Consider the following 14,981-nt stretch of genomic DNA (forward strand, 5'->3'; position numbering starts at 1 on the left):
TGCAGTCTACTTGAGTGTCATTCAAATGGGAAACGTTGAGAATTTGTCTTTATGTTTAGTTTCCCGACTCTGTAATTTGCTTAACTATAGAGGTCTGTTTCTCCTGTCAGTCAAAATCCTGTAATGAGACACAAAACAAAGACACAGCGCGACACATTTACACACTTTTCTTTCCAGCTGACCAGAAGGCATGCAGTCCTTCACCCACATCCACCACAAAACTACAGATCTGAGCTTCACGATCATCCAGCAGTAATTAGACAAACACACAGAGAGACGGAGAAATCAAAATCCTTCTCACCATTCCAGATGATTCTCCACAAACGCAGACATGGGGCTGATCTGCACCGTATACGTGTCGTTAGCAGAGTACTCGAACAGACCGTAATATGGGTTAAAAAGCTCCTGAGACAACAAGAAGAAGAACTCCCGAGACGGGCCGCTGTAGTCCAAACTGTGGAGAAGATGAATGCAGTATTTCAGCTGTTTAAATTTATAATATCTTTTGAGACGCCATCAAAGAGAAAAGAACAGACGCATTATTAATAACTTGAGTCAAAAAATATACAGCTGAATGCAGAATTATTCGCCCTCCTCTGAATTTCTTTCAGATATTTCCCAGATGATGTTGACCAGATTCAGGAATTTCTCACAGTATTTCCTCTAATATTTGTTCTTCTGGAGAAAGTCTTATTTGTTTTATTTCGGCTAGAATAAAAGCAGTTCTTAATTGTTTTAAACCCATTGTAAGGTCAATATTATTAGCCCCCTTCAGCAATATTAGTGTTGGATTGTCTCCAGAATAAACCACTGTTATACAATGACTTGCCTAATTACCCTAACTTTACCCTAATTACCCTAGTTAAGCCTTTAAATGTCACTTTAAGCTGAATACTAGTGTCTTGAAGAATATCTAGTCTAATATTATGTGCTGTCATCATGACAAAGAGAAAAGAAATCAGTTATTTTTATTCTAGCCAAAAATAAAACAAATAAGACTTTCTCTAGAAGAAAAAATATTATAGGGAATACTGTGAGAAATTCCTGAATCTGTTCCACATCATCTTGGAAATATCTGACAAAGTAATTGACAGGAGAGTTAATAATTTTGACTTCAGCTGTACATGTTCACAGTGTGACTGCCGTGCTGTTCTTTCAGAAACTCACCCTTCTTCTCCAACAAAAGTGATGTAGAGTTTGTTTCTCTGGAGCTCTTTGCGCGAGTACGCCATCACTTGATTAAACGTGCCCTCCAGTAGGTGCTCTCTTCTGACGATCAGCCTTAACACCACCACAAAACAAAACCATATTAAAATCAATGTAATATCCTGAGCAGTTAACAGAACCCTGATGAACTCAGATATATCTGTGCATATCTACCAACAACAAATAAACAAACAAACACACAAATAAACAAACACAGTGGAATAGCTGCAATATTAAACTCATGTCGGAATGACAGTTAAGCGTCTTTTATAGGGAGAACTTTGAGTCAAATTAAGGTCTTTTGTTATATTTTGGGAGATATATATATTGTATATATATATATAACACAGGGACAGACTTACTTAATTTTCCCGGGCCCCTGTCCATAGCCTTTAGCCTCCAGTTTCCTGTAGAAGTTGCGCAGTTTTGCCTCAAAGTCTCTACGGTATGGAGCCGGCGCTCGGGCCCTCTGCAAGCCTGTTAAAATACACCAAACCACTCAATACGATTACCCACCGGTCTACATGAGAACAAGTCATGCAATGAATTAAAATAAAATCAAAGTGTATGTTTTCATGGACAAGAAGCCAAAGTAAAGATACACTTGGTGCTGTTGGGTTGTTTTCATCCACTCTGGGCTGATTTTGAGTCTTAATTTGGCCACAACTTTCTCTGTTTCAGCAAATGTGATGATTTTTGCGGACTAATCTTACTTTGATGCATATTTTGAGAAAATGCTTTGAATTTTTTCAGAAATTCAACAATACGCTCTGGGCAAATTTCCTCCCTTTGGTTATGTTGGTGCTGTTTTTGCCCCCGTTGACTTCCATTATAATCACATTCACTGACTACAAAGCCATGACAGCATATAATCACATGTTGTGATCGCCAGCGGTGAAGCCCTGCCGAACTACAAATCCCAGAAATCATTGCACCAATCCCTCCTGCCACAGCTGACAGTCATTTAGACACACATACAGCTGAAACTCGTCATCACTGATTACCTGGAGTATGTAAACCTCTTAGTTTCACACATGTTGCTGAATATTGTCTAGCTGTTGCATTCATTACGTAAGTGTTTTCCTTGTTTCTCATGCTTTTGACCCTGGACTGTTTATCGTGTTTTGATTCTTTGCCACCTGCCCTGAACCCTTTGTTTGTTTTTGGATTACACTCTTGGACTGTCTACTAAACATATGCTGGTTTTCCTCCCTGCCTGACCATTCTAAAATAGAGTTTCTGGCTTAAAATAATACGCTTACATGGAGTATAGTGTGTGTGAGAATATGAGATTGATCTTTGCAAACCTACTTTGATATGTCTGAGAAACTCAAAATAATCCCCTCAGCTCTCTAAACACAGTAAGTGTATTTCTGCACACTATAATCTGCTGTTTTACTCTACTGAACTCCATATAAAAGCCAGAAACTCTTTAGCACAGGCCTATCCAAAGGGTTAATGCTGCCAACTGATGATCGACAGTAAAAATGCACAAGAGGAAAAAAACACCAACAATTAAGAATGTATGATTATTTTGGTGTCATGCAATCAAAAAATGTCCTTATAATGGAAGTCAATGGGGCAAAAACAGCCACAAAAATACCCAAAGGGTGGTCAATTTGAACAGTACACAAGGGTTATAATACATCTAAGAGGGGCGAAGTGTGAAAACCACGAAGTAAATGGAGCAGGGTTTTCAACTCCCCGCTGTGAAGTAATTTTACTCCGAGATTTCCCATCAAGCACCAGCTATCAGAACCTTTCCGAAAGGCTCATTAACTGCTGCTGTATATTCTGTGTGCACAGCGGGCATCGGCATGAAATTAAGTGGCTTTAACTCTCAGTAGGGTGTGCGTACATGTGATCCAGCACAACCGTCTTGACGTGAGGAAATAAATGAGCGAGAGCTGCTGTCATTTATTTAAACATGAGGAAAAAGGAGGACCGGCCAGACTGCAGCCGCAAATATAGAGAAGAACTGATGTGGGGAATGACTGCTTTTGCTGTGTTAGGGAAAATACTTAAATAAACACAAATAAAACAACACAAACACCGTGGAATAGCCGCAATATCCAAACTCAACTCAGAATGAAAATGAAGTGTCTTTTATTTTGAGAACTCTAAGTGAGATCTCTCAAGAAATGAAGAAATGACTGAACAGAAACATTTACTTTTCATTGCATGAGAGATTTAATAATACGGCTGAAGCAGAAAGTTTAACCTTTATTTTAAATCTCTTGTGGAATAAACGAGACGTCTGTGTATTAAGACGTGTATGCTTTAATATAGCTTTTATTATACTTAATAAAATTGTAATATACTTTTATTATACTTAAATAATGATAACATGCATTGTTTTGGCAAGTTATGCTAAATACAAGAAGATACAGCACTGTGTCTTCACCAAAAATAAAGATTTGAAGTGGGTTAACGCTCTATTTTCCTGTAGCATGTCAGCTTAAAATATCAATTTACATTTGCAAACATTATTTATTATCAGTTATTGTAATTCTAGAGTGAGGTTATTGTCTGCAACAGCCAGTGCTGCACACAGACATCTGATCTGATCATCATCCAGTCTGTCTGGAAGGACATGAAGAAACAAACTGAGACCTGAAACTCAATCCAGAACTGCCGGCAACATCACTGAGACGCTTCAAAAACCCATCTGCAAAGCTACAGTCCTGTTCAGAGTAGTATGCACTTGTGTAAAAATGCTGTAAAACAAGGATGCTTTGAAAAATAATGCATAAATATATTTTATTCATCAATTAACTCCTATGAACTGAATTAAATCAACATTTGATATGAGCACTCTTTGCATTGTAAACACTTGGTACTCACAGTTTTTCCTGTAGTTCTGCAGGCAGTTTTTTGAAGCATCTTAGAGATGCTGCCATTATTAATTATTATTTTAGCATAATGCTCGTTAACATACAGTGAACTGCAGAAATGCTGATCCTACCAGGTGAGTTCTGCGGTGAGGATCCGGGAGAGCAGCGTGGAGAAAAGCTGAGTCCCGGGTGGAAGGAGTGCGGGGGGACAAACGACATGATCTCCTCGTCAAACAGACTGCACCACACAGAAGAAAAATGTAACAATATTAGAATATTTTGCACACATTTTCATCGCCCTATCATGCTTATTATGTTGTAGTTGCTTGTGAACACAAAATGTGAATGACCAATCAGAGAAGAGTAAAGCTATCTGACCAATCAGAGCAGAGCATCGCTACCTGACTTATCAGAGAAGAGTAGGACCATCTTACCAATCCGATCAGAGTAGGACTATCTGACCAATCAGAGCAAAAAATAGCTACCTGACTTATCAGAGCAGAGTTAGACCATTTGACCAAGTGGAGATTGATCAGCATTGATCTTGTGGGCCAGCCTGAACACCCGCAGGTGTCTTACTCACACCTGCAGCTTCTCCACGATGGACATCAGCGTTCTCCAGCCTCCAGTGCCTTGACTGTAGCTCTGCACAGGAAGTTTGGCCAGAGGAGAAATGGTCATGCCTAACTGAGCCTGGTTTCTCTCAAGGTTTTTTCCTTCACTTCGGTCAATTGGTGAAGTTTGTTCCTCTACTGTCGCCACTGGCTTGCTTGAATTGGGACTTGTTGAGCTGCGCATCGATGGATTTGCTCTTCAGTGTTTGGACTTTCAACAGTGAAGATTAACCCACACTGAACTGAGCTAAATTGAACTTCAACTCTGAAAACTGGACTGACACAGTTTCAGTTGACTAGAACTTCTGTGTTAAGCTGCTGCCACACAATCTACATTGTTAAAGCGCTAGTGAAAGGAAGAGGAATTGAATTTAATTACACCAATTAGAGCAGAGTAGGACCCTCTGACCAATCAGATTAGAGTAGAGCCATTTGAACATTACTACAGACTAGGTCACCTGACCAAGAGTAGGACTATTTGACCAATCAGAGCATAGTACATCCATCTGACCAATCAGACCATAGTACAACTATCTGACCAATACGGGTAGAGTAGGGCCATCTGGCCAATCAGAAGATAATAATCAGCCAATGAAGCAAGCACAATCATTTATGTTTACCTCATTAATTCTTAATTTTGGCATATTCTATCTTAAAACAAGACAATATTTTTGCATGTCTAGAAAATGCTTCTTGATTTAAGAATCTTTAGTAATGTTGACTAAAAACAGGAGAGTAAGGAAGCTTTTTTTGCAGTGTTGTCACAACAGACCAGGGCACCTGACCAATCAGAGCTAAACACAACTATCTGACCAATCAGAGTAGAGTAGAGTCATCTCACCCTGGACAGAAAAAATTGGATAATCATACAATAATGGACCTATTGTGGGACAGTGAGTGTGAGTCTGCCAAGTACGATGCGATGCTGGATTAACATCTATGTTGATCCTGAAACATCATTTTTGTTGGAAATTGTAATCCATACCTATTCCCTACCCCTAAACCCAACCATAACTGTAAATTACTCCCACAGTCAGAGGCGTATAATAGTTGGATAACGTGCATAAACCTAACAGTACACCTAAATTTAACATAAACTGTGAACTTATCCCTTAATTCAGATTGGCCAATTGAAATGTTGCTCCAGGATCAACATTGAAATCCCACTAACCATTGTAGGACACCAACAAGATGACTATAGGAATGTTAAAATAGACAGAACAGAAAAACAAGTCTTATTCAGGAACTTTATATCACTAAATCTCATGTTTTGCAGTTATATTGTGGCACTTCTGGACTATCCTCCAGTAAAGCACATCAGCGTCTGTCCTGTACCTCAGCAGCATCACCAGATCCGCATCACAGGACAGCTTTTCCACACCTTGAGCTCCTTCAGTCCTGATGTAATGGATTTTCTCCCTGAGAGGAAACACACACACACACAGGTCAACATCTCAGATTTCCAGCCTTCTCCACGCTGAGCAGCTCCTGAGAGCTCTGAGGGAATGTTCACTGCTTTTAGAGTAACAGTAATGCACTGCAGATGGACGGTTAGAGTGCTTTCAGCAGTGCTGTTAAGATTAGGATCACTTCACTGCATTAGTGCTGCTGCTTACTCTACATACTGTACACTCAACATCAAGCGCTCATTCACATTTTGTTCTCTACAGTTTCAGGGAATGCTTCATGCACACTTTGAGATGAGCTTAACACTGTAAAGTTAATCGTAACTATATTTTGATTTGTTATAATCAGTGCTCAGAGGCGAGTAGTAATAAACTACATTTACTTGAGTAAAATAGTTGGGTAACGTGTACTTTTTGAGTACATTTAAAGATGTGTACTCTTACTTAAGTAATTTATTAGATAAATCATTACTCTTTGCTACATTTGGTGGCGTTCCTCCGTTACTGTCAGATGATAATAAATATAATCCATATGACTTGTTTGCAAATATCGCGAGGCACCACATTGGAGAGGTTGTGTCGCGACAGGTTGCTCTAGAGACGCGTCTCCCGCTTTCGGTTAGATCCCGAATGCTCTTAATGATGGCTGAAGTCGAGGAAGACATGCGAGTTTATACTGCGGTCATGCCATGGACATCTGCGGTTCCGAGAAGGACTGTCATGCTGTCTGTGCAGTGAGGTTATCAGACCCTTGGTCTCAAGTTCAGTCTATGTTTTCTCTCCAAGATGTCACCAAGAGTAGTTTGATAATGCGATGCACGCTGTGGTTTACAAATACATGAGTTACAGTGTTAATGGTATACCAATTTGGACCTTATTAATGGTAACTATGGAATAACGAAAGAAACTGCTGTTTAATGGAATAACTGATTAACCCTGCACATATAAGTCATTCACACTGTTAACCATTAAAAATATAACATTTAAACATTATTTTAACATAAAAAAGGTGTTTATATATATATATAGTCAGAATGATTAGGTTCCTGTATATTTTTCCTCAATTTCTGTTTAACAAACAAAAGATTTTATCAGCACATTTCTAGAGTTTTAATAATTAATTTCTAATAACTGATTCCTTTTCTCTTTGTCATGATGACAGCACATAATATTAGACTATTATTATAGTATTACACTAGTATTCAGCTTAAAGTGACATTTAAAGGCTTAATTAGGTTAATTAGAGTAATTAGGCAAATCATTAACGATGGTTTGCTCTGTAGACAATCAAAACAAATATTGCTTAAGTGGAATAATAATATTAATATTCCCTAATTCCTTAACATTAAAAACTGCTTTTATTTTAGGAGATATAAAACAAATAAGACTTTCACCAGAAGAACAAATATTAGAGCAAATACTGTGAGAAATTCCTGAATCTGTTCAACATCATCTGGGAAATATTTGACAAAGAAAATAAATTCACAGGAGGGCGAATAATTTTCACTTCAACTGTGTGTATGTATGTGTATATATATATATATATATGTAAAATGAAAAGTAACTGGTAACTATTTACTTGAGTAATTTTTTCATCAGATACTTTATACTCTTGCTTGAGTAACTTTTAAGATTGTTACTTTTACTTAAGTAAAAATTTCCGCAAGTACTTTTATTTGAGTATAGATGTTGGATCCTCTACCCACCTCTGTTACTGCTGTCAAATGATTAATTATGATTATCCTAGATAAAGGTTTCTATTTACATAATTTATACACGTGTACTATATATATGTATGTATATATGAATAAATACACAAGCAAACTGTACAAAATCTATCTACAAACATACAAAAAATATCTAATAAAATATAAACATATACCAAACATATACTGTATATACTATTTAAAACATTTGTATTATATATAACTATAAATCTATATTTTATACATTATATTCATGCATATATTTATATTTATATTTACAGTATGCACAAATATATTTTGTAAATATGAACTTTTATTTTGGATGCCATTGTTTGACAGAACTAATTTTAATAAAATTTTGTCATGTTTAGTTTTTCCATGTCTTTGTTTTAATGTCAGCCCTTCAATAAACTTTCAGTCATTATGTCACGTGCTTTTTCCACAGTAAATTCACAGTAAAATAAATTTTGTCTGTATAGTATGATCATCTGTTTACCAGATACACCAGCTTGATGTGCTGTGAGTTCCTATCATGCACCTCACCTGAGTGTGTGGTTTCTGGATAGACTCGGCTGTCGCTCCTGCAGCGTGTCCAGTATGTTTGGTTGACGGAGGAAAGCCACAATCTTGTCATTGTAGGCTGAAGAAAAAGTAAATATGATGAATTACACATATAGAAACAACTTAAAATACACATTATATATTCAAATAGGGACAACACATATAAATTCCTCTATTTTTATGCATATTTTGGAATATCACATCCAAAAATGTGTAAAGGGAACATATTACGCCCCATTTTAAGATGTAAAATGTGTTTCTGCTGTCTGTAGAGTGTGTGTGTTTCAGTTTCAGCTTGAAAGAGCACACAGATAGTGTTGTATAACTCTAAAACGGACTCTTTTAGGCTTTGATCCTAATTGTGGTGTTTTGGTGACTGTCGCTTTAAATGCAAATGAGATCCATTCAAATGTGCTCTATTCAGAAGAGGGCGGAGCTATGAATGCTTGTGTGTCAGCATAGCAGCAGATTCAGTCATAGCAGGCACATACCCCCATAATAATAGTCAGAAAAGCCCTGTTTCCAGTGCTGACTAACCGTGAGGCACTGAATCCGGCTGGTTTGGGCTCCTGACGGCGGACACTAGGCCAGATCTGTTCGCCAGAGACGCTCCTCTGCTGCGACACACTTCTGATGCCTGAGAAAACACAACAGAACATCAGCAACATCATTACACTCTGCAGAAAACAGAAGCAGAAAGTGTGTGATAAATATATATGCGTCTCTCAGCGCAAAAAGTGTGTTAGGTGTGATCAAGGCCTTGATCATCACGCACACTCGCTCCAGTCAGTGTCGTCAATCTGGCAACCTGTCGATGCGTCGAGTTGTCAGCTGAAAAAACCCTCTGCAATCTTTACAATTTATACTGTAATACCTAGATCAACCACTACTGTCTGTGTGGGAGTGTGTATTTATGATAATGGTGTGTGTGTGTGTGTGTGTGTGTGTGTTTATGCATATTGTGTGTCTGTTTGTGTGTGTGTGTTTATGTCTGTTTGTGTGTGTGTGTTTATGTTGTGTGTGTTTATGTTTGTTGTGTGTCTGTTTGTGTGTATGTTTATGATGTGTGTGTGTTGTGTGTGTTTAGGTTTATTGTGTGTCTGTTTATGATATTTGTTTATGGTGTGTTTGTGTGTGCGTGTGTTTGTTTGTTTATTGTTTGTCTGTTTGTGTGTGTTTATGATGTGTGTGTGTGTGTGTGTGTGTTTATGTTTATGGTGTGTGTATTTGTTTATTGTGTGCCTGTTTGTGTGTGTTTATGTTTATGGTGTGTGTGTGTTTATTCTGTGCCTGTTTGTGTGTGTTTGTTTATGGTGTGTTTGTTTGTGTGTTTATTCTGTGCCTGTTTGTTTATGGTGTGTGTGTGTGTGTGTGTGTTTATGTTTATTTTGTGCCTGTTTGTGTGTGTTTATGTTTATAGTGTATGTGTGTGTGTGTGTTTATGTTTATTGTATGCCTGTTTGTTTGTGCGTTTGTGTGTGTTTATGGTGTGTTTATTGTGTGCCTGTTTATGTTTGTGGTGTGTGTGTGTTTATGTTTATTGTGTGCCTGTTTGTGTGTGTTTATGTTTATGGTGTGTGTGTGTGTTTATTCTGTGCCTGTTTGTGTGTGTTTGTTTATGGTGTGTTTGTTTGTGTGTTTATTCTGTGCCTGTTTGTTTATGGTGTGTGTGTGTGTGTGTGTGTGTGTGTTTATGTTTATTTTGTGCCTGTTTGTGTGTGTTTATGTTTATAGTGTATGTGTGTATGTGTGTGTGTTTATGTTTATTGTGTGCCTGTTTGTTTGTTTATGGTGTGTTTGTTTGTGTGTTTATTCTGTGCCTGTTTGTTTATGGTGTGTGTGTGTGTGTGTGTGTTTATGTTTATTGTGTGCCTGTTTGTTTGTTTATGGTGTTAGAGTGGTCAATCTGGCAACCTGCCTATGCATTAGGTCATTGGGTGAAAATTTTTTTTTGAATTTGGACCGTAATACCTAGTTCAACCACTAGGTGTCAGTCATACATACTGCACCTTTAACTTGACCCTAGATTATGAGGTGCACAGCAATAAATCATTAAGCTCCACAATGAGTGTGTGTTTGTACCTCCCCGGCGCTGTAGCTGCGCAGTCTCTGCAGGTGTTGTCTGTGTATGAGGTGATTCGGCAGGCGGCCGTTCTGAAGGGGAATCCGGGGGTCCATGAAGGTGGTCGCTCGACTGTTGTGGTCCACGAAGAAGGACTGACAAATGAAGAAAACACCGTCATTAAGCATTCGACACATTACACTCTGCTGAGAATCATCCGCGAGTGTGTATTAATGGTGTGTGTGTGTGTGTGTGTGTTTGTGTGTTTGATTGTGTCAATGGTATGTGTTTGGTTGAGTATGTTTGTTTATGGTGTGTGTGTGTGTATGTTTATACTGGGTGCGTGTCTGTATGCGTGTGTTTGTGTTTATGGTGTGTATGTGTGTTTATGGAGTGTGTGTGTGTGTGTGTGTGTATGTTTATACTGTGTGCGTTTCTGTATGCATGTGTTTGTGTTTATGATGTGTTTGTGGGTTTATTGTGTGTGTGTGTGTGTGTGTGTGTGTATGTTTATACTGTGTGTGTGTCTGTATGCGTGTGTTTGTGTTCATAGTGTGTATGTGGGTTTATTGTGTGTGTGTGTATGTTCATGCTGTGTGCGTGTCTGTATGCGTGTGTTTATGGTGTGTATGTGTGTTTATGGAGTGTGTGTGTGTGTTTATGGTGTGTGTGTGTTTGTATTTGTGTGTGTTTGTGTCTATTGTGAGTGTGTGTGTACCTGTTTTTTGTGTTTATGCTTGTGTGTGTGTGTGTGTGTGTGTGCATGTATGCATTTGTGTTTATGTTTGTGCATGTGTTTATGTTTATTATGAGTGTGTGTGTGTGTGTGTATGGTGTGTGTGTTTGTGTTTACGGTACGTATTTGTATGTGTGTTAGTGTTTATGGTGTGTGTGTGTGTGTGTGTGTGTGTGTGTGTGTGTGTGTGTGTATGTATGTGTGCATTTGTGTTTATGTTTGTGTGTATGTGTGTTTATGGTGTGTGTGTGTGTCTTGCGTTCACCTTTCCCTGCGGGTCAGTTTTGATCTCCCAGCCCCTCGGCAGCTCCAGATGAGTGTCAGCGAACTTATTGATGAAGGTGACGAGGTCTCGGTTGTGTTGATATCGCTCAAAGTTTCGTGCGTCTCTGCGGATCTTCAGAACCATGTGCTTCAGGCAGGTGCTGTTAGTGAACATCCGATACGCGCCCTGACACCAAAACACAACACCATCATTAATACGTGTGTGTGTGTGTGTGTGTGTGTGTGTGTGTGCCTTGTAGCCATTATATTATGGAGACCCAATGTCCCCACAAGTATAGCAATACCAGTTAATTTTGACCTTTTTTTGATCCCCATGAGGAAAACGGCTCATAAATCAGACAAAATGAAATATATATATTAATAAATATATATTAAATGTCAAAATGCAGATTGTTTGGTGAGAGAATATACAGTCTGTACAGTAGAAACATCATTACAGCTATAAAAATAGCTGTGTGTGTGTGTGTGCCTTGTATTCATTATATTAAGGAGCACCAAATGTCCCCACAAATATAGCAATACCAGTTAATTTTAACATTGTGTGTCTGTGAAGTAAGAATTGGCAGGGATTCCAGTGTGTTTGCTGACTCAAGGGTTCACAATGAAGCTGCAGAAACTGTCTTAAAAGCCCATGTCTGGCCCTCCCCCCTCCCCCGGAGAATCCTCGGTAGCAATCACTGATTGGCTCCTCTAATAGAAGGCGGGGCTTCATACTTACTTTTAACTATTCAAAACTATGAGTGACACGACTTGTGTATCCTATAGTTTTTGGATATGTTTAGGTTTAAAATAGCTCTTACGTCCAGTGTTGTGCTCATATTTATTCATCTCCTTCAGCTTAGTCCCTTCAGTTATCAGGGGTCGCCACAGCGGAATGAACCGCCAACTTATCCAGCATATGTTTTATGCAGCGGATGCTCTTCCAGCAGCAAACCATCACTGGGAAGCACCCATCCACACTCACATTCTCACATACACACACACTACACCCACTTTAGTTTATCAATTCCCCTATAGCGCATGTGTTTGGACTGTGGGGGAAACCGGAGCACCCGGAAGAAACCCACGCCAACACGGGGAGAACATGCAAACCCAGCTGGGACTCAAACCAGCGACTTTCTTGCTATACAGCGACAGAGCTATCCACTGAGCCACCGGGTCACCCTATATTTATGATTATGTTTATTTATGTAGCACCATGGTCCTGAGAGACCCAACATTTCATGTCCACACGTGTAGAGGAATAACAATAAAGCTCAACCTGACTTGACTAATGCAGCGGTTAGTGATCAGTGTTATCGGCGCCAGCTTCAGTACAGTCATGAATATTCAGTCAATGCGAGGTCTTTATGTGTGTGATCTGCCTGGAGTAACTTGAAAACAAGATAAAGACGTCTCTGAGATGACGAAACAAGATTTCAAAGTGCTCAAATCCACTTGTATCAGTGCAGCTTTATCTCGGAGTTGTTAATGTCTGTTCTCTGTCTGCTGTGCAGTTCCAGGAGAGCTTATGCGATCAATAAAGAGCGAATCTGCAAATAGTTCAATCAATATCAGCCTTCAGCTGGAGATGGTCTGCTCACGAACACTGAGACTTCACTATAGTGCCTCGCTTAAAGCATTCAGAGAATTCCTCTTATTCTGTTCTATTCTTTCAGAACTTTGGTTCTGACCTCAGTTGTTTACAAGGGTTAGATTATTGCAGTCGCTGGATTTCCAGTTATTTACGATATTTTCTTACTGGAACATCCATCAACAAGTTACTGTTGATTTGCATTAATCGTCACCTTAGAATGATAAGGTTCTGTCTGCGTTCTGAAGGATTTTGAGATATTGAGCTTCAAAGTTTTTGCATTCTATAAAGCAAACAGCATGTGTGTAACAGTTCTCTTTCATACATTAACATGACACAGACCCTAAGGGAAATGTAAATTATCCATTATCCAAAGTTCTCTTACATTTGCAAATTGGAGTAAAATAACCACGGTAAATGCAGATAGATTTGAGTGCCCAGAAAAGTGCTTTGTGAATGCAATTACTATAATTATTATTAATATTATTTATAATTCATAATATTAATGTAATTATAATTATTATTATAATTGTTTTTCTCTGTGGTGATTTGTTTCTGTGTGCTATTAAGAGCTTAAACCCACTTTAAGTCATTAAAGCAGATGTGTGTTCTTGCCTGAGTGTCTATAAAGGCTCCGCCCTCTTCCGGAGAGGAGGGCGGGGAGTAGAAGCTCATTTGCATTCAAAGAGATACACAGGAATACATTAGTATTTGCTTTCAGTCAAAAAAGATGCGTTTAAAAAATGGTGTAATGTTGATCCACAAGCTATTTTAAGCTGAAGCTTATCTGAGACTAAGAAGGAGTCTGTTAAAACGGGTTTCTACCACACAGCAATTACAAAACACACACACACACACACACACACACACACACACACACATGCATCTCATAGTGACTTACGTAGTTTGCATGGAGGACAGTGAAGAATTCTGGGTGAGTGATGAACTTGACGGCGGGACACTGAAGCAGCTGAGAGACGCTCGGGTTGTTGACGGGAGATGAAGGACCGTCTCTTCTCTGATCTACACACAACACACAGGAACAAACACTGTTTAGCTTACGGTATATTACAATCACTCAGCTGGAGAGTTACTCCGTATTTTTACTTCACTACTGTACAGTGATAAACATCTGTTGATGAACAGTTTCCGTATTTGGTGATTCACAAGTTTATTTACAATTGTGAATTGCATTATGGGAGTCAGTAAGTGATTAGATGATTCAAATGATTCATTCAGAGCGAGCCTCCGGTAAATTAATAGACGATTCAAATGATTCATTCAGAGTGAGTCTCCAGTATATGATTAGATGATTCAAATGATTCATTCAGAGTGAGTCTCCAGTAAATGATTAGATGATTCAAATGATTCATTCAGAGTGAGTCTCCAGTAAATGATTAGATGATTCAAATGATTCATTCAGAGTGAGTCTCCAGTATATGATTAGATGATTCAAATGATTCATTCAGAGTGAGTCTCCAGTAAATTAATAGATGATTCAAATGATTCATTCAGAGTAAGTCTCCAGTATATGATTAGATGATTCAAATGATTCATTCAGAGTGAGCCTCCAGTAAATTAATAGATGATTCAAATGATTCATTCAGAGCGAGCCTCCAGTAAATTAATAGATGATTCAAATGATTTATTCAGAGTGATTCTCCAGTAAATGATTAGATGATTCAAATGATTCATTCAGAGTGAGTCTCCAGTAAGTGATTCGACTAAATTCAAATGGTCAGTTCAGAATGAGTCTCCGGTAAATGATTAGATAATTCAAATGATTAATTTAGACCAATTCTCCAGTAAATTATTAGATGATTTAAAAGATTCATTCAGAGTGAGCCTTTAGTAAATGATTTGACTAAATTCAAATGATCAGTTCAGAGTGAGTCTCCATTGATAGATTCACTATAATAGTGAGTCTAACTTAAATAATTCATTGATTCACATGTTGGATCACATTTGTTCCAATTCTATCCTATTAAATATGTTATG

General features: G+C 38.3%; 1 protein-coding gene across 1 annotated transcript in view; it reads right to left on the reverse strand.

Annotated features, from left to right (window-relative positions):
- The window catches only part of LOC130218834 (E3 ubiquitin-protein ligase HECW1), a 76,358-nt gene that overhangs the window by 10,932 nt on the left and 50,445 nt on the right, over window positions 1-14,981 (reverse strand). The window contains exons 14-23 of the mRNA XM_056451122.1: window positions 13,885-14,006; window positions 11,391-11,576; window positions 10,410-10,544; window positions 8,865-8,964; window positions 8,310-8,406; window positions 5,990-6,073; window positions 4,172-4,278; window positions 1,569-1,683; window positions 1,168-1,281; window positions 302-454 (exon numbers count right to left, since the gene is read on the reverse strand). Coding sequence (XP_056307097.1) covers window positions 302-454; window positions 1,168-1,281; window positions 1,569-1,683; window positions 4,172-4,278; window positions 5,990-6,073; window positions 8,310-8,406; window positions 8,865-8,964; window positions 10,410-10,544; window positions 11,391-11,576; window positions 13,885-14,006 — 1,213 coding nt within the window. The remainder of the gene's footprint in view (window positions 1-301; window positions 455-1,167; window positions 1,282-1,568; window positions 1,684-4,171; window positions 4,279-5,989; window positions 6,074-8,309; window positions 8,407-8,864; window positions 8,965-10,409; window positions 10,545-11,390; window positions 11,577-13,884; window positions 14,007-14,981) is intronic.

The sequence above is a fragment of the Danio aesculapii genome, chromosome 24, assembly GCF_903798145.1.
Source record: "Danio aesculapii chromosome 24, fDanAes4.1, whole genome shotgun sequence".
Lineage (NCBI taxonomy): Eukaryota > Metazoa > Chordata > Actinopteri > Cypriniformes > Danionidae > Danio > Danio aesculapii.